Source organism: Pteronotus mesoamericanus, unplaced genomic scaffold (assembly GCF_021234165.1).
Source record: "Pteronotus mesoamericanus isolate MK-2021 breed Mesoamerican mustached bat unplaced genomic scaffold, CSHL_Meso_final scaffold_31, whole genome shotgun sequence".
Taxonomy (NCBI): domain Eukaryota; kingdom Metazoa; phylum Chordata; class Mammalia; order Chiroptera; family Mormoopidae; genus Pteronotus; species Pteronotus mesoamericanus.
In genome coordinates, this window is record NW_026555312.1 from 12,666,504 (window position 1) to 12,691,180 (window position 24,677).

A 24,677-nucleotide genomic window follows, 5' to 3' on the forward strand; every position below is an offset into this window, starting at 1 on the left:
CAAGGATTTTTTTTTTTTTAGGATGAATGAGAAGGTGGATAGTGGAGAGTAGTCGGAACTACACAGGCCTTTAGCCAAGAGTCAGTGGAATTCTTTGTTTTCTAAAAAGTCAGCAGCCATGCCCGTGTCTGAGGTCAGTTCAGTCTGTTTGAAGGGATGTTCTTTGTAGTTCACTGGATGTTTGCTTAGCCAGGGGTAGTACCTCTTTCTATAATTGAGCTGTATAGGTATCTCACTAATAGGCTGGACCTAACTGAGAATAGGATGGCACTCTTTGTTGATAAGACTTTATTGATATAATCAACAAAAGACCATAATGTAATAAGATATATTTAATATTGATTATGCTTCTGATAGATGTTACTATTATTCATCCTTTTTCATATGTGTATAAACTTTTATCTTTACATTGTAATATTGCATTTGTTTTTTTTCCCCAAAGGGTAGCATACTGTATTTGGTTATAGTATCAGTATTATTCATATTGGAAAATTTTTTCTTCACAACTACCCAAGAATGCTATATAACCTCAGGAGACTGGGGCACTACACTATGGTCCTGAATTAGAATGACTTGGTTGCTTATGCCCTAACTTATAAGGGTTTAGCAGTTAACGAGATAGTGTTGTGATGACTTCTTTGCCTTCCAAAGTAAGGATCCTTGTTCTAAACTACATGACTAGTAATTGGGTATCAGCAGATGAAGTTAGTAGCTCCCCCTCTTCCCCTCCTGCCCAGTGTCCATTTATTCTTAACAAACAGAACCACGAAAGAGGGTAGTAGAATTTTATTGGCATTCCGATATCTCTCTAGGTGAGAGGGATACACTTTTTAAGTACTTAAAATGCTGAAGTAGGATTGGTTTCCTAAGAAGAATAAAGGAAACCATATTGGAATGTCAATGAAGAAGGGATAACTTCATTATTGGACAGCTAAGGAGGTCATTGTACTGCTGGCCACAAACCAGCACTTGTTCATTGATGCTTGTGATGCTTATCGTCCAGTTGTGGCTTAAAGGAAGCACAGAAGAACTCTGGAGAGATCCCTGGGGTTCCTGTTAGCATGTTCCACCCCCGTGAGGTTACTTGGTTCATCGTATCCTAAATGTGAAAGGTATATGTTTCATATGAATGCCTTACTGTGATCCAAGTGATTTTCCTTTTCCTTTGTTAAATAAAGTAGTGATTTAAATGGTTTTTTTAAAAATAAATAAGAAAATTAGAGAAGGCTTAGTTAAATATTGTACTAACTGCTCAGAACAGTTGCCTCCCAAAGCAGTGTTCCACTTAAGGAAATTTTCTTGGCAGAAATCTCAAGCTTTATGCAGAGAGCAGGGATCCACTGCTTTCTTAGAGTTAAAAACACTTGTGCTTTTATTTTATTATAACAACTGTAAATGTTTATCTTGTTTTAAAGGGTAGACACAGAATGTTGAGACTTGCTTGGAAGCAGCCAGAGATGCCAGTTTCTCTAGATGGAGTTCCTCTCTAAAACCTAGAGACAAAAATCACATTCTCATTATGCCTAACTGTCCAAGATAATGATGTAAAGGCTCACGTGTGTTCACTGATTCATAGAATTTCAAGAAAATGACTTTTTGGGTTCATCACTATAGGAATGTTGTGGTTTTCTTTCCCTAGATTTAAAAGTTTAGAGTTGTCTCCCTGACTGTGGAATCCATGGACAGTCTTTCCTTGCTGCTGAGCTCTGGGTTTTACTGGGGGCCTCAGAGAGCTCAGAGCTCAGCAGCAAGGAAAGGGCACCATGCTATTTGTGCCTGGACCCTTGGCTTTTCATGCTTTCTACCCTGGAAACTCCATTTTCATTCCTCATGATTCTGTTCCCTGTGAAGAAGGATTAAAGCCATGGGAAATAATTTCCCCTGTTGATCTAACACTAATTTTATGGCTTATGAATTGATACTGGAGGTTCATTGAGAATAACCACATCAGGAAGACCAAGAGCTGTCATAGGATCACATACTATAAAGTTATAGTTCAACACCTTAATTTTATATGAGAGGAAAACATTTACAAAGCAAGTCAACCTAGCAGTTTGTTACTTTCAAAATGAATTCCTTTTCACAGTTTTTTTCAGATTCAATTTTAGTCAGTTTTGAGTTATGAACATGCAAAACGGAATGTTAAAAAAGTGCATGACTAGTTGGTGATGGGGGGAAGATGTAACTAGCTTTTAAATTTCTATTTAGAGTTGATATATAGTTTTTAAATGGGAATAATCCTATATAAATTGGAGTACTTATCAGGTGAAATATATGAGTGGGGACACAAAAAAAACCTCAGAATTTATTTATAAAAATTGTGTATTTATTCTTACATTTTAAACTTCAGTCACCTTTAAAGTGCTTTCCATTTGATGCAATACACTTATGGAGACTTTTTTTCCACTGCTCAAAGTGGTATTTGAACTCATTGATTTTGATGCCTTTTAGTGCTTTTGCCATTTTTTTGTTTCACCCCTTCCACAGCAAAACATTTCCCCTTGAGGACTTTTTTCATCTAGGGAAACAAAAAAAAAAGTCTGTCAGGGTGAGATTCGGTGAATAGTGAGGGTGGGGCAGAGGGGTTATGCTGGGTTTGGTCAAAAACTGCTGAACACTCAGCATGATGTGGGCACCCATCATGAAATGAGCAAATGCATTGAAAGAGTTTTCCAAAAAAATTCACTGAAGCTGGACACAGAGCCTCTCACAGTGCCAGCTGATACACTGATACAGATGGGTCCCTAGAACATGGGTTACATAGCAGGGGAAGCCTAGACTACAAGGAGCCCATCGTCCAGAAGATAATTCTGGGATTTTTTGGGCCCCCCTTTGTACATGCATTTTAATACCAATTTTTAAAAAAAATTAAATATGAGTATTGATTTAAAAGTATTTGACCACATGCAATGTGATTGCAGCATCTTTCTTTGTCTCGATGCTCTTCTGTTGGCATCTCTTAGAATCGTTAAAATTAGGCTCTTAATGACTGGATCCGTTCCGTGAAACCAAGAAAGAAATTCATTATGTCTATACTATATTTTTGAGCAAATGTAAGAGTTTATCACTTCAAGCAGTGAAGTGAATTTGACCTTGATTTTTTTTGAAGTTACAGTATCTTTTAGATCATGTTATGAGGATGCTGAGTTTCTCTTATGTTTTTTCTCTTTCATTGCTACCTTCTGATGTGGCTGCTGTGTTGACAACCCTCTCTACTTGTGCCACTGACATTTTTTGTTTCCATCATTAAGGAAACCTCCCAAGGTAAGCACCGTTATGGAATTTGGCATGCATACTGGCTAAGTGTGTAAAAATCCAGGATTTTATCCATTATAATTACCCATGTGGAACACCTTTCCCCTTGAGAAAAAAAAACTGGCTTTCTAATGTAAAGCTTAAATTACAAACAAGCAATTAATGTTCATAATGATATAAAATTGCTCTGTCACATTTGCAAAGCAGTTTCATACAGGTTCCTGTTCTATTTTACTATAATGAAATGAAGCTTATAGAGATGTCCTAATTCACACATTGAATAAATGGAGGAGCTAGGACTATACAGTGTATCACCACCTAGAAAATGGAATGATGAAATAGTAACATCATAGGATGATAGTATATAACTGATTATTAATGGGACCAACTAACTTTTCTGTGTCTTCCTTAAAATAGATGATTTCAGAAAACTCCTGCAAACTTTTACATAAAGTTTCAACTGTCCACCAACTCTATGTGCTCCACTGGAATTTCTAGCCAGTCACTGAGTCCACTAATTGGAGTCATCCCCTCTGCTCTGGCCAGCCTTTGATGGCATGTTTACCAGTGTGAAGCCCAAAAGTTAGAGAGTAGGTGGGGAAAAAGAATATGAGAAGCAGGGGATCTGAACGACCAACTCCTGAATAATTGAAGGCTGATTTTGTTACCAGTGAGCATTTTATTGGGTATCAAAGGGATACTTAGTGCCAAAAGGAAAGAGAAATTCGACTAGCCCTTGACCAGTGATGCTGGTTATAGCTTTTGTTTCTAGATGCGATCGAGACAGGCTACACCAACACACATTATATGGTCAGAATCTAAGATACGTTGGGGGAATGTAAGGAATCCAGAATAGATTAGGCTTACTTGACTCTGGGGTTATGAGGGAAAATTAGTTTTGCTTTTGGAGTATGGAAACCTACTAAAATGTTAAGTTTATAGAAGACAATATAGGAATTGTCCTTGGCACTAAGAGTTTCAGCTTCAGCAAGAAAGGCACGCACCAAACAAATACTATGAGATCTGTTAAGAAAGAGGAAATACATGCTGTTATAGAGGTATAAGCATTGGATCCTGGCCAAACTGGAGAGATTAGGGAGATTAGGAAATTCTCTTTGAGGAATTACTGATGTGGATATAGTCCCTAAAATTTGCAACAAAAAAAATATCTCTGCTACTCGGGAAGATGTGAGTTCCCCTTAGTCTCTTCTTTCCCTTGCTGTCAGTTGCTAGAGGTTTCTGAACAGACTTTCAGCTTTGTGATATATGTAATTCTCTCCCCACAGAAAAAGGCAATGAAATCCTAAGCAATTCCATATGTGGCTACTTAGTGAAGGAGAAACACTGAAATGAAAAGAGGCACAAAAACACATTTTTAAAAAATCACCAATTCTTTATATGTACAAATGTTTTTGTTCCTTTCTCTCCAGTATATATAGCTTAGTGGTTTCACTAGGTATCCTATTGATAGTTTCTAAGAAGTGTCAGGAAATTTTCAAAATAAAATGAATGTTAAATCATCACATGTATACGTTTGTGTGTGTGTGTGTGTGTGTGTGTGTGTCATAAAGAACATCTGGAAACTATAAAAATCATCTTGAAATCAATTAAGTGACACAACAGAGTAAAATTGTTTAAAAAGACACTACACTAAATAAGGCCTTTTCTTACAGAAGCTGTAAATATTGAAAGCAAATGGAAGAGGGAAAGTTACTTTTAATGATAATTATATAAGAACAAAATTTTTTTGATTTAAAACAATGGGATTTTTGCATGAATAATTAGCAAAAGTATCAGAAAAGGCTGTTGATTCAATTTAACAAATATTCTGGGCAGGAGACAAGTGCTGCATGAATCAAACCTGCTCTTTGCATTCTAATGGAGGTGGGCTAGAGAGCATATGCACAAGATAATATAAAATCAATTGTGTTAAATGCTATAAGAAGTAAAATATTTGTGAAATTCATAGGATGCAGGGTCCTGTTCTGACTTCCACATACCTGAGGACAGCTAAGACTTGACAAAATATTAAAAATCTATACTTGAAGGCCCTGGAGAAATACCAAATTAGTGAGGTATTACCAGATCAAGACCCAAGAGAAGGTAGTGACTTACAGAGGTTAACTTGGTTTTCGGGTACATGCCTTTCAGATAAAAGCAGCTAAAAGGCAGAACAGAGTTTCTGACAACAGCCTTGTCGAGCCAAGGAGATCTATAGGGACAAAAGCGTAGGAGTTCAGGTCTGCCAGAGGTGCAGCTCTTGGCATACTCCTTATGCTTTGGGCTGACAAAGTGGGTTGAGACCCAGCCTTGGCTCAGGTATAAAGGTGAAACAGAAGCAAACCAGTCCTTGCATGTGTTGCTGTGTGGTTCAAGATCTTTCTGTGATCTAGGAAATCTCAAATACTAAAATGGGATCAAAGTGATCCTGGAATGCAGTGATCCCATAAGCATTTGGCAAAAGCAAATGTAGTCCTAAGACTCTAATGATTCCACAAATGATTTTAAAAATAAAATGTCCAGCATACAAAGATAAAGAGGTGCATGACAAGATAAGGCAAAATACCCCAAAACTAAGAGAAATGTTAAGTAGAAATAGACCCACAGATGTTTAAATTGTTAAGCATGAACTTTAACATAAGTATGCTTATTATATTCAAAAAGATCAAATGTAAGGTTTTACAATGTTGGAGAGAACTGAAGATTATAAAAAGTGACAAAACAGATATGGAAAATAACCCACTAGAAATTCTTACCCTGACAAACCCAAACCAAAATAAAAAACTTAGTGGTAGGGTTTAGCAGCAGAATAGATCCAGCTGAAGAGAGAATTAAATAACTATAGAAGACAGATTACTAAAAATTATTAAAAGTACAGAAGAGACAAATGGTACTAGAACAACTGGACATCGACATGTACAGAAATGAATCTAGATACTCACCTTATACCCCTCACAAAAATTAACTGAAAGTGAATCATAAACCTAAATATAAAATACAAAACTGTAAACTTCTAGAAGATAAGATAGGAGAAATCCAGGAGATCTGAGGGTTGGTGATCACTTTTAGATACACCGCCAAAAGCATGATCCATAAAATTAAAATTGACTTGTGGGATTTTGTTAAAACTGGAAACTTTTGCTCTACAAAAGCATTGTTAAAAGAACGAAAAGAAAACCACTGACTTAGAGAAGATGTTTGTAAAACACACCTGTTAAAGGAGTGTTAACCAAAACATACAAAGAATACTTAAAACTCAACTGTAAGAAAATGAACGATCCAATTAAAAAGCGAGCAAAAAACCTGAATAGCAACCTCACCAAAGAAGATAGACACATAGCAAATGCACACGTGAGTGTTCAATATTACATGTCATTAGGGAATTGCACATTACACCAATGAGGTGTCACGCCACACCTATTAGAATAACTAAAATCCAAAAATCTGATACTAAAGCTGGCAAGGATGTGAAGTACATAAATTCTCATTTGTTGCTGGTGATATTAAAAAGTGGCATAGCCACTTTGAAACATAGATTTGACATTTGTTACCATGCTAAACATATTCTTATCATATGACCAAGCAATCATGCTTCTAGGTATTTACACAAATGAGTTGAAAACTCTATCCACACAAAAACCTGCATAGGAAAGTTTGTAGCGGCTTCACTTGTAATTGCTCTAAACTGGAAGCAACCAAGATTTTCTCAGTAAGGGAGTGGATAAACAGACTGGCACATCCCTCATTGGAATATTGTATGAGCTATCAAGCCGTGAAAGATGTGATGCCAGGGTTGGACTTTGATACCTTTAATTTCTCAGAAGCCTGCTTTGAACAAAGCAGTGGTGTAGTTGAGGCTCCCTTTCAGAAGGTTAATCTGAAAGCAGAGCACAGAATGAAGATTTGGTCCGTGGGGAGGACGGAGGTGGTATTCAATAGTATGTGCCAGAAAAGCAGTAACAAGGGCCTGCACTGGAGCAATGCCATGGGAAGAATTACCAAAACATTGCAGAAATAAAGTATCTAGGACTTGGATGCTGACAGCTATGGGAGAAGGTAATATAGCATAAGGAGTAAAAGATGACTCTGAAGTTTCAACTAAGTAACTAGAAATTCGGCAGGAATTAATGAAGAAAGAGCTGGTTTGTTGCAAGGAGCTGATGGATTAAATTTTGAGGGGGGTTGAATTGGAAATGCTGGCAAAGTATTTGATATAGATGCCCATTAAGGTTTGCAGTCTCTGCCCTCGAAAGGTCAGGTAAATTCTTGTTTATAAATTGTCTTATACTATATATTTGGACTTTCTTTTTGGTAAGTACTATTTTTGTAAATTTAGACTCCTAAGTGGAGAAACATTTATTTCACTGTAGGCCAACTGCATGCTTTTTAATTCTTTCACAGTAGTATATTATGCAATGTTATAGAGTACGTTCTATTTCCCTTTGTTTAAAAAAGGTAGCTTTAAAAAAAAAAGACTTTATTTATTTTTAGAGAAAGGGGAAGGGAGGGAGAAAGAGAGGGAGAGAAACATCAATGTGTGGTTGCCTCTTGTGCGCGCCCCCGACTAGGGACCTGGGCCACAACCCATGCATACGCCCTGACTGGGAATCGAACTGGCAACCCTATGGTTCACAGTCTGGTGCTCAAACCACTGAGCTGCACCAGCCAGGGCTAAAAAAGTAGCTTTTTGAGAAACATGGAGACACCTGCTTTATGCCTCTTTAGTTTAAAAGACAATAAAAACAAAGAACCTTTATCCCATAATTTTCAGAGTTGATGTGTGTTTTTTCTTATCAGTGTGACTACAGTTTAAGTCCAAGGTTTTTGTCTTAGAGGTATTGCAGGTAGAGGAGGGGAAATTGCTTGTTAGTTTAGCTACCTTCTCATAACCTTTGGATTTTGGCAGGAGATAGTACAGAGGAAAAAGCCATGTGGGGAAGCACTGTGTAATTATGCTATTATGTGCGCTCTATGGGAGAGAACTGGAAAAAATGCCCTTGGTCATGGTTGCTTTGCCTTCAGAAACCCAGTTCCTGGTCTCCCAGGTGGCAGCCAGAATGCCCAGAACATTCTAGGGCCCTTCACTTTTCATGCTTTTGTCATATCTGGTACAAGTTTCTTACCTTTCTGAGGAGCCACATTCAACTCATGTAGAGAACAGCACATAAGTTCTTCCTCCTTCTGTTTCCTTCTTCCCTCCCTCAGTGTTTATTGAGCACCTTCTGTGTGTGAATGAACACTACAGAGCTGGAAATTTCTCAACTCAGACCATTCTAACCCTGTTATGTAAGACCACGGAGATTGAGGCTTAAGGAATGAATTGACCGAGACCATCCAGTAGGAGAGCTTGGCTTCAGCCCTAGATTTTCTGAGTGCCAGTCTGGTACAGTCTCGAATACTTTCTGTTACACCACTTTTCTGCTTGGTGGGTTTTGTGGAGCAAAGATAGCGGAAGGAGAAAGAAGGAAGAGTTTGCACCGAATGTAAATATCTGCAAGGTCCCTTTGTTGAGGATTATATCCTTCTTTACTCAGTTACCCATTTATTCTCATGATCATTGAGTTTAATATTTATAAGTCAGTATATGATTTATTTGAACAATTTAATCTTGTTTATTAAATTCACTTTTAATGTTTTGGGTATTTTATTTACAACTGAGGCTAGGCATTACCAAACATCAAGGTGTTTAATCCCTCAAAATCATGAGCAGGAAAAAAAAATGACATTACAGCAAAATAAAGTTTCTTTTTTAACACAGTATCACTTTTTAAATTTTATTAAATTTATTGGGGTGATTTTAGTTAATAAAATTATGTAGGTTTCAAGTATACAATTCTATAATGTATCATCTGTATATTGCATTGTGTGTTCACACCCAGAATCAAGTCTCCTTCCATCTCCATATATTTAACCCCCCCCTTTATCCTTTTCTTTCCCCCGACCCTCCTTCTGCTGGTAACCAACATTCTGTTGTGTCTGTGTCTGTGAGTTTTTGTTTGTTTGACTTGTTTTTTCATTTGTTACTTTCAGTTTTATATTCCACATGAGTGAAATATGGTTCTTGACTTTTTCCATCTAATTTTGCTTAGCATGATATTTTCAAGATTCATCCATGTTTTTGCAAATGGCAGTATTTCATCTTTTCTTATGGCTGAGTAGTATCCCATTGTATATACACATATGTATACTCCATCTTCTTTATTCCATCATCTATCAAAGGACACTTTTGGTTGTCTCCATGTCTTGGGTGCTGTGAATAATGCTGCAATGAACATAGTGGTACATATCTCTTTACAAATAATTGTTTTCAAACTTTTCAGGTAAGAAGCTAGAAGAAGGATTGCTGGGTCCTGTGGTAACTCTATTCTTAATTTTTTGAGAAACCTTCACACTATTTTCCATAGTGACTGTACCAATTTATAATCCTGCCAGCAGTGTGTGAAGGTTGCTTTTTCTCCACAACCTCTCCAACACTTGCAATTACTTGTCTTGTTGATGATAACCATTCTAATAGGTGTGAGATGGTATCTCATTGTGGTTTTGATTTGTGTTTCCCTAATAGCTAGTGAAGTTGAGCATTTTTTCATGTATCGGTTGGCCATTTGTATGTCTTGTTGGGAGAAGTGTGTATTCAAGTCCTTTGCCCATTTTTTAATTAGATTTTGTTGTCGTTGTTAGTTGTATGAGTTCTTTATATACTTTGGATATTGACCCCTTATTGGGGTTGTTGTTTGCAAATATTATCTCCCATTCAGTTGGTCACCTTTTTGTTTTGTTGGTTTCTTTTGCTATCCAGAAACTTTTCGGTTTGATATAGTCCCACTTATTAATATTTCTTTTACTTCTCTTGTTTTTGAGGTCAAATTCATAAAATCCTCTCAAAGACCAAGGTCCATAAATTTGGTACTTATGTTTTCTCATATGTATTTTATTGCTTCAGGTCTTATATTTAGGCCTTTGATCCATTTTGAGTTAATTTGTGTGTATGGTGACACATAGCTGTCTAGTTTTATCCTTTTACATGGGGCTTTCTTTTTTCCATTTTATGATTTTGGCTCCTTTGCTGAAAACTATTTGCCCATGGCTTTATTTCTGGTCTCTCAATTCTGTTCCATTGGTTTGTGTGTCCCTTCCTTTTTTTTTTTTTTGTGAGGGCAACATCCTTTAAAGAGACATATTAATATACAAAAAACCTGGCTTTATAAAAATGACTCAGGAAAAAAAAGTGGAAAATCTTATTACGTACAGGTTATATCTTCTGAAGTGCAGTTTCGTTCATATTTGTCTTACAAGCAGTGACTGCCATCATTTTCTGCGGCCTCTACCGCTTTGCTTTGTGAATTTCTGAAAACTAAGTGTTGTCTTCAAAAGTGATGAGTTCTAGACCTGCGCTGTTCAGGACAGTGGCCATCCAGCCACAGGTAGCTTTTGAGCATGCAGTATGTGGCTGGTCTGACGTGAGAGGCATTGTAAGTATAAAGTACACACCAGATAGCAAAGGTAAATATTTTGGCTGTATAGGGTTAAATAAAATATATTATTAAAATTATTTTTATCTTTATTTTTAAATGTGTTTACAAAAACATTTTAGTTAACATATTTGATATTATATGGCTACTGAACAGCCCTGTTTTGGGCCAAAGACAGGGCTGAGTATGGAACGTTTTCCAGCATCCTTCCCAGGGCTTCTGCTTATATCTTTACCCAGTTAAATGCACCTGCTCTACTGTCGCCTCTACATTTCTGCCTTTATATCTGGGTCCATGCATGTTGCAGCCATATGGACAAAATGGTACTGTAGCCATCCTACTATGCATTTTTCCTAGGAATCATTTCTACTATCCATTCAAATGTCATGAATTAGACAAGTATTAATTGAGAGCATTTGTGAAAAGTATTATATGGAATTTGTGGGGTTCAGGCAGTTCCTGCTCTCTAGAATTCATAATGTGTCAAGATGATTAAATATATATAACACTATAAGTAATGGAAAATAAATTATGATAAACATCACTATTCTTTGCTTCGGTACTTTGTGACTTCAGAGGGCAAAAGGCTTTATAGCTGAAAGTGGGGCTTGAGGAGGGGCTTCAAGTTTATGCAGGGTTTCAAAAGGAAGAAATGTGGGATGGGAATCAAGATGTATGTGAGGAAGAGAAATGAAGTAATGGATGTTAAGGGAAAACTGTCTTTACTCACAACAATTGTAACACCAAATGTCTGGGGCTTTTATGCCAAGCAATTCTCCTGTCCTACCAACTGGGTGTCCTACAAGTCAGTTCAGTTCTGACACTAACTACCCAGAGTTAGCACAGACCCCACAAGTAAAAACCTCAGTCGTATATGATTGTCCTCACTTTAGACACTAATTGTAAGTAATGGTTCCTCAGGTGACCTGTGCCTCCATCTGACTTGGCATCAGATCAGGGTTTCCCCAGACCCCTCCAGTGGCATAAAAAAAACCAAGGAGACATGTCCTTAGGTTTACTGGTTTATCGTAAAGTGTACAGATGAACAACCAGAAGACATATGTAGGGTAAGGTCTGGAAGGATCCTGAGCACAGGGGCTTCTGTCTCTCTGTTGGGAGTTGGGGTATGTTACCCTCGTAACACATTGTCATTTAGGGGTTTTTATGGAAGTTTCATCATGTAGGCATGATTGATTATTAACACAGTCTCCCACCCCTCTCCCTTTCCTGGAGAATAGGTGGTGTGTGGCTCAAAGTTCTAGGCTAAGCAGGGCTCTGTCTTTTTGCCGTCCAGCCCCCGTCCTGAATCTATTGAGTGTCTCACCATGCGTTGCCTTGTCAGAACAAGAGAGGTTTCTATCACTCAGGAGATTCCAAGGGCTTTAGAGGCTCTAGCTAAATCAAGAAAAAAAAGACACTCCTATTACTCAGGAACCAAGGATGAAGAACAGCAATGCACTTCTTACTACATTACAGGTATCTTTAGAAGTGCAAACTCCAGGTAGAGTGTAGAGTGCCTGAAAGGAAGTTGTGTTTTAAAAAACTAGGAAAGCGGGTAGTTTATAGAGGGTCGGAAATCTTGACATTCATCCGGTAGGCTATGAAGAAACATTCTGGATTTTTGTATAGAAAGGTTACATGATCAAGACTATACATGCCAGTCACTAATCTGGCTGCAGGATGTATGATAAATTGTGAATGCAGAATATAGGGTAGGTAGCAATCTAGGTTTACTTTATAATAACCACCGTGTTTGTTAACCAGCTTATGCTAGGTGATGCAGCAGTAATACCCTTACAAGTTCAGTGGCTGAGACAACCCAGGTTTACTTTTCTGTTGTCCCATGTCAGCAGAAAGCATCTGTGGCTCTGTATCATGGGTCCTCAATCTGGGCTCCAGTCTGAAGGAATTGTCCTGTTTGGGACTTGCTGTTACTGTGGCAGAGGGGAGAAATAAGAAAACCATGCAACGGCCTATTAAAGCTGCTGCTCTGAACTGGCATATATCTCTTTGTCCACATTTAATGGCTGAAGCACATCACATGGCCAAACCTGATGTCAGTTGGGTCATGAATTATATTCCTCCTACGAGAGGCACGACAGTCACATAGGCAAGCGTGTGTAATTTGCTTACAGGGAGGGCAGTGACTAATTTGGAACAGTAATACAATCCAATACATTTTGTCATTCTAAATCACATTGTAAAAAAATGTCCAAGAAACAAAAAATCCTTTGAAACATGGAGCTGCATGTTTCTACTTGAAAGTTCTGCGGGCTCTACCCCTCTCCCCTCTCCTTCTCCCTGGCTTTGTTCAGAGCCAGGTGTTCCCACTGTAATTGTGTGCGTCTAGAAGCCTAAAGATGTAGCTGCAGGGGAACCAGGTTTCATGGGTTATAGGCCCCAGGTAAAAAAGGGATCCTTCTCCCCTGCCTCTTGGCATTGATCCATCTCCACATCCAGAACAGTGAAAGCTGGCTAGAGGAGGGAGAGTGTCAGGAAGGCCCCTTACATGCCCACCTCCTTGTCCCAGGCTAGGGTCGTCCCCAGCAGAGTGACTCTGTCAACCTTTCCAGTTTGATCTGACCGCACAGTAAATGTTTGCAACCCCTGGGCCCCCTCCAGTCCTGCTGACTGGTACCCTGTGGCCTTGGAGTCAACTCAGCCTCCTCTCTGTTCAGGCCTGGACTGGCGTGATAGGTAGATGAGGTGAGGCATTGGCTTGGAGGTTCTGAAACAAACCCAGAGATTTCTCATGGTCGGTGATGTCAAGGTGACTCAAATTCAGCCTGGGTTTTATTTATTTTTTTCTTTTTATTGAGCAACAATGATCATTTATTAAGGATAACAGATAGTATCCTGTGATTCATGCTTAGACATTTACATCTTATCTTTTGGGCTGTTTTTGTTGAAGAAGAAATATTCAGTGTTTGAGAACATCCAACTTACTTTTTGAACGTGTTGCTGAAGAAGTTATCTGGGTAGCTAGTTTTTTTGAGTAGATACAATTAGAACCAGAAATGTCACAGATTGGACATTTGTAACACCTCCAACCCTCTCCCCTCAGTAAGTGTGAAGCAGATTTTAAAACTGAATGATAAAGGATTAAACATGAAAGGAATGGAGTATTTGAAAGAGTTGGAGTTGAGTCATTGCTAAATAGAAGCGGTATGCCCTGCCATACTGTTGGTCTTGGATTTGGTAGAACTAGTTCCTATTTTAAAATTTTTGAAACTCTGGATGGTTTTTAGGGAACTTTTCCTTTTTATTGCCTTTTTCCACAGGACTGTTAATATTCATAACTTTCTTTCAATCCTATATTCAAAGGATGATCAAGCCTGGTTATTTCTTCCTTTAACATCTCATACTTATTTCTTCCTGTAGTAGTTGGGATTCTTTCAGCTAAAATGATAGGAACTCAAACCATATGATAAACGACCCTGGGATGTTTCAAGGAACTCACAGGCAGGAAGTAGCTGGGGTTCAAATAAAGTCACTTCTCTTTATCTCCCCATCTTCTGTCTCTGTCCTCATGTGTGTCCCTTTCATTTCTCTCTCTTAACTGCAGACCAGCTTTGTCTGCTTCTCTGGTCCACGTGCTTAGAAACATGGCCTCAACATGTGCCAGGTTTTATAGCATCAGTTGTTAAAGAAAGACTGATTTGATTTCCTTGGTCTCTAATCCAAAAATTCCATCGGATGCTTGGGAACAGATAACTGTGGTCAAGAGATTATGGACTGTGAGTGGTCCAGCTTGAGCCCCTGTATGCATCTTCCCTGACTTCTCCTCTGAACAGTCATATATATAATATGAGAGGTCTGTCCAGAAAAAGTCTAGCCATTGTTAATATAACAAGAACAGTCTGCACAACATCAGTGTAACCTGGCAGCCAAGGAGAGTGGACTGGAATGTGCATGCATGAACGATGATGACTTCACTGTGTGGGTTAGTGAGGGCAGTAGACACCATTGAGTGAGCATGTGTAGTGTGTGGCTGTGGCATGCAAAATGACTGAGTGAGTAGAGCAACAAATCTGCATCAGATTTTGTGTTAAGCTTGAGCATTCCTCCGCGGAAAGTATTCAGATGATTCAGAAGGCTTTTGGGGACAATGCAATGCGTATAGCGCAAGTAAAAGTGTGGCCCAAACACTTCAAAGATGGTCAAGAATCCATTGAAAGTGACCCACATTCTGGAAGGCCTGCAACAAAGAGAACCCCTGAGAATGTTGAACATGGATGGACTGTAGTCAACCAAGATTGGCAACTGGCAGTGTAAGAACTGAGCTGACCTGGGGATTCCAAAAACTACAGTGTTCAAGATTTTGACTTAGGATCCTGGCCTGATATGTGTTGTGGCAAAATTTGTTCTACAGCTTCTGTTACCAGAGCAGGAGGAACATCATGCTACAGTTGATAATGACTTGATTCAAACTATTACGAATGAATCAGGCTTCCTCAAGAAGTCCATAACTGGAGATGAATTGTGGGTCCACAGCTATGATCCAGAAATGAAGGCCCAGTCATCCCGATGGAAGTTGCCTGGTTCTGCATGCCTGAAGAAGGCTCAGCAAAATCATAGCAAGATCAAGACCATGATGACTGTGTTTTTTTGATTGAGACAGTATTCTCCATCATGAGTATACCCCTCTGGGCCAAATAATTAATAGGGAGTAGTACTTCAGTGTTCTTCATTGGTTGAGAGATGCAATACGATGAAATCAGTTGCAGCTCTGGGCAACTGGTGATTGGTAGCTTCATCACAACATGTGCTGGCTCGTGCATCACGTCTCATGCAGAGTGTTTTGGGGAAACACCAAATCACCCAGATGACTCAGCCCCTCTACAGCCCAGATTTGGCGCCATGTGACTTCTGGCTTTTCCCGAAACTAAAATCACCTTTGAAAGGGAAGAGATTTCAGACCATCCATGAGATTCAGGAAAATATGATGGTGCAGCTGATGGCAATTGCAACAAAGGATTTTGCAAAGTGTTTTGAACACTGGAAGAGACTCTGGGAGACCTATGTGAGGTCCCAAGGTGCCTACTTTGAAGGGGACTGAGGTGCCATTGTCCTATATACAAAGTTTCTTGTATCTTGTATCATCAGTAAATGTCTCTATTTTTCATATTACATGGCTGTATACTTTCTAAGCAGACCTCGTATGATTTTTATATGTCATATTGAAACTTGGCAGCAAGCCAGAGGAACCAAATGGCTGGAGTGGAGGTTGGTACAATTCTCCATAAAAAAGATGCTCTTTCTAGAATAAATGGGGTATAGGATTTTAGGCAAAAAAAAAAAAAAAAAAAGTTTCACTACAGCTCCTCTCTATCCCTACTTAGGTTGAGAATTAGAAACTTTTACCTTAATCATAATTATTTGCCAGTTAGCTTTTTTCTCTTCTCTTATACCTGTTCAGTTTATCTTCCACATTGCTGCCACGGTGGTCGTTCCAAAGGATATGATCTTGTCATTTGCCAACAAGCTAATTTCCAGGCTTCTTAATAAGGCACATAAGGTCTCACATGGTCTTGCCTCAGTCTGTCTCCTGCCCCCAAGTTTTCCCTCTTTCTTTCCCGGTTTACTGCTCTTTGCACACTACTCCAATCACATCCAGCTCCTCCTTCTCTCAGTTGCTTTCTAGCTTTGCCCTTCACCTGGAATGCCTTTCCTAATTGTCTTCTCAACAGTTATCTTTCAGAATTTAGCCCAAGCTTTGCCTCTTCTAGAAACCTTCCTGAGCCTGGCTCCACCCCACCCAAACCATTGCCTGGCAGTGTAATTATTCCTTCTTTGTATTTCTGCTAAACCCTAGACTCACTTCTGTATATTGCACTCTTTCTGTTATTTGGTTCCAATAGAGTATGAGATCCTTATAACTGGGGACTCTTATTTCTGTCCTGACCAGCTCATAATAGCTACTCAGTAAATGCTTTTCATTTTACATTATATGTAAGTGAAATTATTATGATGTACACCTTGGACTTATACAGTATTGTATGTCAGTTATATCTCAATAAATCTGGGGGGAAAAGAAAAAAAATAATGCAAAGATGAATCAGTTGTTTGAAGAGACACTTCTCCATGTGCCCTTAGAAATTCAAACTGCAATTCAGAGTCTTACTTTCCACAGCACAGTCGTTTCCTACAGCAGATTGTGAATTCCCTGAGATCAGAAACAATGTTTTACTGCTTGTAGATGTGCAACAGATGCTGTTGGCTTCTTTGAATCTTTAAAATGCTTTGACATCTTCACAGTCAGGCTATATTAACTGTAATTCAAGACATTGTTTGGTGTGCCATATATATAGCCATATATAAAGGAAATGATTAATTACATTATATATATATATATATCTCCATATATAAAGGAAATGATTATAGCCATATATAGTATATAAATTATAATTATATAGCCATATATAAAGGAAACAATTAATTACATTGTAAAAAGACAGCAGTTACTTGACAGCTTTTAAAATGGGAAGATGTTGTCTGTTGGTAGAATTTACCGGTCATAAGGGTGGTCGCTCTGGCACTCCTGGTCATAAGGGTCGTCGCTGCTCTGGTGGTGCCCCGGAGCAGCGATGTGCACACACAGGCTGGCATTGGGCTGGCAGAGCTGCGCTGGCTCCAGCACATGGCAACGCTGAAGACAGTCCCGGTGATCAGACAGGCTTTCAGTGCTGGGCTCTCCTTTCAGTTTCAGCCTAGCTTCTCCAAGGTGAATGAAGTTTAACTCTTCTTTTTTAGGACTCTTTCTATCTCTGATAATAGGAGAAAGTGATGAAAGAGAGAAAAGTGTTGAAGCTTAGCATTAAAAGGAAAATTTTAACATGACATGTAATATAGTACTTTAATTCTTTTTTGGTCTGACTTAATTCTCATAGTATGCTGAGATGTGAACAAATCTGGCACGTGTCTTTTATATAAGTTATACTCTCAAATTGACAAAGTTGAAAAGTAACCACAAAATAGGACATTGGCAAGCCAATATTTATAAAATTAGAGAAATGGGAATTTGAGGAGATGTTGGGCTCAGTTTTCAAAGTAGAGAGTAGCTGGAACAGGCTGTTAATAGCAGCTGGGTCTGCAGATGTGAACAGTAGATTAATTGTGCAAAGAGAGTAGGATGACAGTATAGAATGAGAGAAGAGAGACACACTCCTTCATGCAAACAAAGCAAGTTCTCATAGAGTGGGTTCCCCCCGACCAAATCCTTTGATTCTGGATTTTGTGGCTAGGAAGTAGTGTGTTTTGCAGTGATGCTTTTGACACAGAACTCAACGAACTGTAGCAACTCTTCTAGTCATGGCCACATGGACCCTTTTTTGCCATTTCTCATTTCTCTATTTGATTCAGCAAATACCGAGCACCTATTGACTGTGTGTATAGCTATAGGGAATAAAGAAATAAATGATCACAGCCCCTAGCTCAAGAAACTTCCCAGCTGAGAATATAAAGCACTTAGGATAGTGCCTGGCACATAGTAATACTCTGTAGGTGCTGGCTGTGCTATTAACTGGGGAGAAGAGCCCATTGAGTAGCTACTGTTACACTGATAACAGTGGCTGCTCTATACTGAGGTATTATTATGCACCAATCATTGTGTTAATAGACATTTTGTTTAAATTCCCATAGTCCTAATTACTGCAAAATGTGCAGTTATTTAGGTAGAGTCTGTGTTAGAGAGACAGAGCTATCAAGTAAAACAGGACAGAAGGGAGGGATAAATATGGAGAGAAAGCTGAGGAAGCACTGGAGAAGGTAACATTTAGGCAGGTCTTAAAGAATGACCTGTAGCTCAGTGGGCAGGAAAGTGAGGAGAGGGTGGGGATTGCAGGAAGGAGGGATTCCCTTTAATGTCTACATTTTCTTTTCTTTCTTACCCCCTCTGGACTTCCCGCTGTGGTTAATACACCCAAAGGATTTCTTGGTCATTTGTGGAAGCTCTCAGGGCTGAAGAGATGGCTGACTCTTGACATAACATGTAGATAAATATGGGAGCTTTCTTCTCTCTTTTCAGGAAAAGAGTGGGAATTCAATGAACACAAAAAGTGTCTGAAGGATGACACCAGTGTTGTCACTCCCACAGATGAAGTGAAAAGGGAGACATTGACAGAGTACTGTTGTGTTACCAACTCTATTGCAGTGCTGCAGAGGATTCTAAGCAGCCATCATATGTGAAAACACAGTTTTACAAGATCTTTTAATTAAAATATAGTTCACAAAAAAGTTACTTTAAAAGTATACTCTCAGAGTATTTTTGTTTGGCAGAATTATGGGCAGTAAAAACATTAAGAAAACCAAGGTTTTGCTCTCAGTTCATAATGTAGCAGAACAAAGAGATCCTCCCTCTCTCTGTCACACACACACACACACACACACTCACTCACTCACTCACTCACTCACACACGGTAGTTAAACAAGTATGAAATTCAGAGTAATAAGAAGTAGTGTCCTTAAGAAAGGATTCATAAGGGAGTGATATTTGAGATGACATTGAAAGATTTTAATAAGGAGAAATTGAAAGAGAGTAGGCTTTGACACACTTTGCAAAAAATCTGATGTATATGTTTGGAAATATTTCTTCGCATAAAATTACATTATCTAGAGAGTAGTATTGGGTTAATCACTTTCTTCCTGGAGAAGGGATGTGAGAGGTGTTAAAATGATTCTGAAAGACATATACTTCTTTATTTTCAAGAATAATTGTTTTATGGTTTGTTTTTTCAACTAGACCATAAGCCACTAGAGGACCAATAAACACGCCTAATACATATTTGAGTTCCCTGAGATACCTAAAACTGAGAAAAGTGGAAAATAGATGTTTGTCAATTGCTTTCTGGATTAAATATTTTACAGTTAGAGAATGTAGAAGAGAGAGAGTGCAAGTAGAAAGGATGAGAGGAAGGTTACAGAGGTAATGCAGCTGTAAATACCTTAACATTTGGTTTTTGTGGCTCAGGAAAATGACTACCATATCACATTTCTTAGAACACTGATGCCTTCTGGTTCTTCAAGAAACATAGAAGAGTCTTTCTTCTTTTTTTTAAATTATAAATTGAATTTTGCTGAAATGCCATCAAAGATTGGCCTTTTAGATAAGAGTGGAGTTTGACTATGCTGCATCCTGCTCCTAAGTGGTGGAACTCCTTTGCCTCAGAATACGTATCACTCAACACTTTTGCCCTCTTAAAAACAACCTGTAGTAACTTTACTAGCTGTTCGGTGGTTCACAAAGATGCAAAGCTAACATTTTTTTAAGAGAGTGATGAAGATAAAGCCGATGTGGACCACAAACAAGCTGCAGGGAATTAAATGCTGGTATGAATTTTAGAAGTTGCAAAGGAAGAGGAAGGAGTGGGATTCTGAGAAGGTGGAGTCTCATTGTATTGAAAACAACGAAGACAATGCCTTTCAGATTTTAAAAACAACTGGAGAACATCTGTACTTTTGGCTCTTTTTCTAGTTGAAGCACTTGGAAGGTATGGATGCCTTCACAAATAAAGTTCTCACCGTGTCAATTGACATTGATGAAATAGGAAATTTACACACGATTTCCAAATTTGACTTATTTTTCTGCTCAGTTGTGTGCATTAAGGAATCCCTGGCTTCCTACATTCCAGTTAGGATGCTAGTGACTCCATAATGAACATATGAAATAAGCATTTAGAAATTCTTATGAAATGAGTTAGAAGTCTTATTTAACATATTTCTCTAATATGATGTACTGGCTTTGAAAAATTAATTTCGTTTTATTTGACATGGTCAGTTTCCAAGGAATAACGCTCAAGAAAATAGTTTTGTTAGCTCTTTTGAAATATCAATGTATTTTGTATTGGAAAGCCAGAACTTCTATAAAACCTAGGAAAACCATATTCCCTTTTGTTATAAACCTTTTGTGATTAAATTATAAGTAAATGGCCATAAAAAAAGATATATTTTGTGAATAGTTTATGGTACTAACAAGATTGTAAGGAAAATAATAAGACAAAAAAATTGTTTTAAACTTCCTTGAAACTTTTAGTAACTATCAAAATTATTCTAGCAATAGTCAAACAAATAATTGTTTTAACTTCTATGCAAACTATACATGACACATGACATGGCAAAACTTGTTTATCCATATGAACCATGGAATGATGGTGTTGAAGAGGACCCCAGTGCCCATCTTGTGACCAAATCTGTATTTAACTGCTGATGGAACCAAGTTCCCCTAACATATGCATCTGAAAGTAATGAAAAATTTGAAAATATATCTTGGGAGTTTGAACCTCTGCTTATGCATAATAATTTTCATATCCATTTGGTGTTCTTGTCTGCATTCCAACTCCTTCTGCTGGTATTATGTTTACTGATTGAAGAAATATTATGTACAGCAGTCGCTCTGTATGAGGTCCTGCCCCAGATACTACGAGACGCATGAGCTGAAGTCCCTGCCCCCAGTGGTTTCATTCTGAGAGTGCAGATAAGACCCACACTGAACAACATGTGAACTAGTGTCGTGGGAGCTACAGAGTGCTGTAGATTTTCATAGAAGGGGCGATCAGTTGTGGCATGCATTAAAGGAAAAGAAGTTACAACAATCTTTCTATTCACTTACTTTGAGTTTTTAGGCAAACCCCTCAGATTTATGGGCTTCAGCTTCCTAACTGTTAAATGTTCAGTAAAAGAATAACCATGACAGGTTTGAGGGATGAACATTCTGTTAATGCCTGCGGTCAAAGGTTCTGAAATTTGAGACACGATCCAGCTCAGGAGAGACTGGTAGCTGGCGGGGGAAGAGCAGCTGCGCCATGCATCCGTCCGTGCTGCCAGGGCCCTTGGCCTCTCTGCCGCATTGTAACCTTGGTCTGAATCTTAGGAAACAAACACTTCAAATATTTTTTTTTAATCTATGAGCAAAACCAGTCTTAAACTATTAACTGGTTGGTTGTTAGAAATGGAAGTTGGTGCAGAATTTTGGAATCATGATCGCTGAGAGTTAGACCTGGAATTTGGGGTGGATTTCATTTTATTTTAAGGAGCATTACTGGGAATGTAAAGCTCTAGCTTTTTCACTTTGTATGCAGAATAGCAGGCTGTAAAAGGAAGTTTTAGCTAGGTTTGAGAATTAGCATATAGAAAATAAATGATTATTTCATTTATAGAGCAACTACTGGGAGGAATTCATTGAGACCAGAGCAGGCGTGTCCAACCTGCAGCCTGCATGCAGCCCAGGATGGCTGTGAATGTGGCCCAACACAAAATAGTAAATTTACGTCAAACACTGAGATTTTTTTGTGATTATGTGTCTCAGTGTATTACTGTGAGGCCCATGACAACTCTTTCCAGTGTGGCGTAGAGATCCCAAAAGGTTGGCCACCCCTGCTAGAGGAAAACAATAAAGACACATAAAAATTGGAAAATAGCCTCTTTTGGCCATTTAAAGTAAGGAGAGTTGACTTAGGTTAAAAGGAAAGGAAAATGTCCTGGGAATGAACATTAAGTATAATAAGATGCCATTAAAAGGAGATTGTGGAATCTCCTTTTCTGGAAATGTTTAAAAACAACATAGATCTTCCATCTCTCAGGAAAAGTGTTGAAGTTCAGTTGTGCCTAGAGGCAGGATGATTAACTGGATTATGCCTGTGTGGTCTCTCAAGTCATTGGAACAGCCCCCTGGATGCAGTAAATATTCCACACTCTGTTGGCTGAAACTATTGTTTCATAGCTGTTCATTTTAGCCTTGTTTATTGTAAAGCCAGAGTGAATGTTTGTATAAGTCACAAAATTGAATTTGGACTTGAGATTGATGATGTAATTGTGTGCATACTTGAATCCATTTTAAAAGCATTGAAGCATATGTAGCGCTGAAACTATTGAGAGCATAACTTAATCTTTTGATGATGAAGAAAGTACCTGCTTTCATGTAAGGCCTCAATGCCATTAATCATTCAATAAATAATTATAAAGTAATTACTATGAATACTGAAGGGTACAAATACAAATCAGATATGGTTCCTGCTCTCAAGGAACTTAGTTTACTAGTGGAGATAAAACATATGCATAGATGATATATAGGATTAGTGAAAAGTAGAATAATTGGTATAGGTGTCACACACACACAAATGATTATACAGTGTTGTGAGAGTTTAGAGAAGGGAAAGATAATTCCTTTGGATTGAACCAAGGACTGCTTCCCAGAAGAAAAATATATTGAGTTGGGCCTTAAGGAGTATGAAGCATTTTGAAGGGTGGAAATGAAGAGAATGCCTGTAGAGGTGGGGTGGTGACTCCAAGGTGCTGACAAGTTCAGCTGAAGCATGAAGAAGTTGGGGGACATAAGTTGGAAAGGCCTCATTGTGGCCAGTCTCAAATGCAGGTCAAAGAGATTGGGTTCTGTTTGCTCAGTGCTTAAGATCCCTTTGAAATGATTAAACATTAAAGGTTCCCTGTCCTTCGAAAGTTTGTAATTTGCTATTTGGACTACCAGGTGGGGAAGGCTGTAAAAAGGAGCCCAGGAAAGTGGCTGCTGAGTCAGCTTGGCCAGAGTTAGCAGAGAGGTAGGTATATTGAGAAACACTAGTTTCAAGGCATGTTAACAGGTGTTAACTCAAGAAAAGGTCTCCTCACCAAAATTAATTGGAGAAATAAAAAGTTAAACAATTAAGTGGATTTATTAGCTGGAGGACTTTTCAGAACCTTAAATATTGAGAATTCCAAACAGGGCAAAACATACACCATTTATAATACGATTTAGTCCTTTTTTATGGACTGTCTCATGAAACTACTGTCTCTTGGAGCACACTTTAGGGAATTTTGCCCGATGCATCTGATAACGATGGCCAGGACATGAGTGGTGGTCATGTGCATGGAAAACAATGATTAGGTGAAAGTCCCTAGGGAGGTAGCATCAGCAATTCCTCGTAACAGTAGGCAGTCAGTAACTGTACCGAAAATCAGTGCGTGCAGGAGTGAATTACTGATTGTTAACAACGCTGGGTACAAGGTTGCATGCTGAAATAGAAGAAGAAATGGTGTCCAGGATGGCAATGTGGGGAGTTTTGAGCTTTGGCTCTGCTAGAAATGGTAGTGTCATGGAAAGTTCGAAGGAACTGATTTAAATGAAAGTTGATAGCGTTAGTGTTTCTTGAGAAGCTGTGGGAGATCCAGCCAGAGGGTTGCAGCAGAACTGTTGATTTGGAAAAGGAGTCATTGTTTCTTCTCAGTAAATGTGTAATTAAAAAAAAAAATGGTTAAAATGTTTGCTTGTTTGAATTCTTGATAAGTAGCAATTTTCACATATAACAGTCTTATACAAGAAGATAATCATCAGGTTAATGTAAAACACACTTTGGGGTTAACAAAGCATCGAACCTGTGGAGGTTTTTAAAAAAATCAGACAGTAGCAAGCCTCCTCACCTTCATCAGCGATTTTTTTTTTTTTTTTTGCAGCCTGATTTACTAATAGAAGTCAATTAATTTTTAAGTTTAATATTTTGTTCTTTTATTCAGGTATTTGCCTTTGATTATTGCTTTTGGTCCATGGATGAATCTAACACTACAAAATATGCTGGTAAGTTGGCTCTATTTCTGCAGTTGATGGTTGGGCCTCTGGCCTCTTCTCCTATTACATTTATTTTCTTTTCTTTAATTATTCTGGCATCCTGTTTTCCCCCATAAAATTCACACTCATTCTTTCCAATCTAGTGCATGGGCTTAGAAGTCAGTAAGATTTGATTTTAGGATTTGGCTCAGCCACTAGCTGCTGAGAAGTCATGGACAGGTTCCTCCCCAACCCCAACCTCATTAAATTTTAGGTTCTTCACCTGTAAAGGGGATATTAGTATCTCCAGATGTGTTCCAAGGATTAGAGATAATGGGGAACTATCTCAGTCATAAATGGTAGCTGTTGTGATTTTCACATAAGAAGAGATTTAAGATACCATGCTTTCCTTGTCATTAACT

General features: G+C 38.4%; 1 protein-coding gene across 5 annotated transcripts in view; it reads left to right on the top strand.

Moving 5' to 3' along the window:
* KIF13A (kinesin family member 13A) overlaps positions 1–24,677 on the top strand; it is a 201,966-nt gene that overhangs the window by 82,270 nt on the left and 95,019 nt on the right. For all 5 annotated transcript variants that reach the window (XM_054591849.1, XM_054591850.1, XM_054591851.1 and 2 more), the window contains exons 3-4: positions 3,252–3,264; positions 24,225–24,285. In XM_054591849.1, the coding sequence (XP_054447824.1) occupies positions 3,252–3,264; positions 24,225–24,285 (74 nt within the window). The remainder of the gene's footprint in view (positions 1–3,251; positions 3,265–24,224; positions 24,286–24,677) is intronic.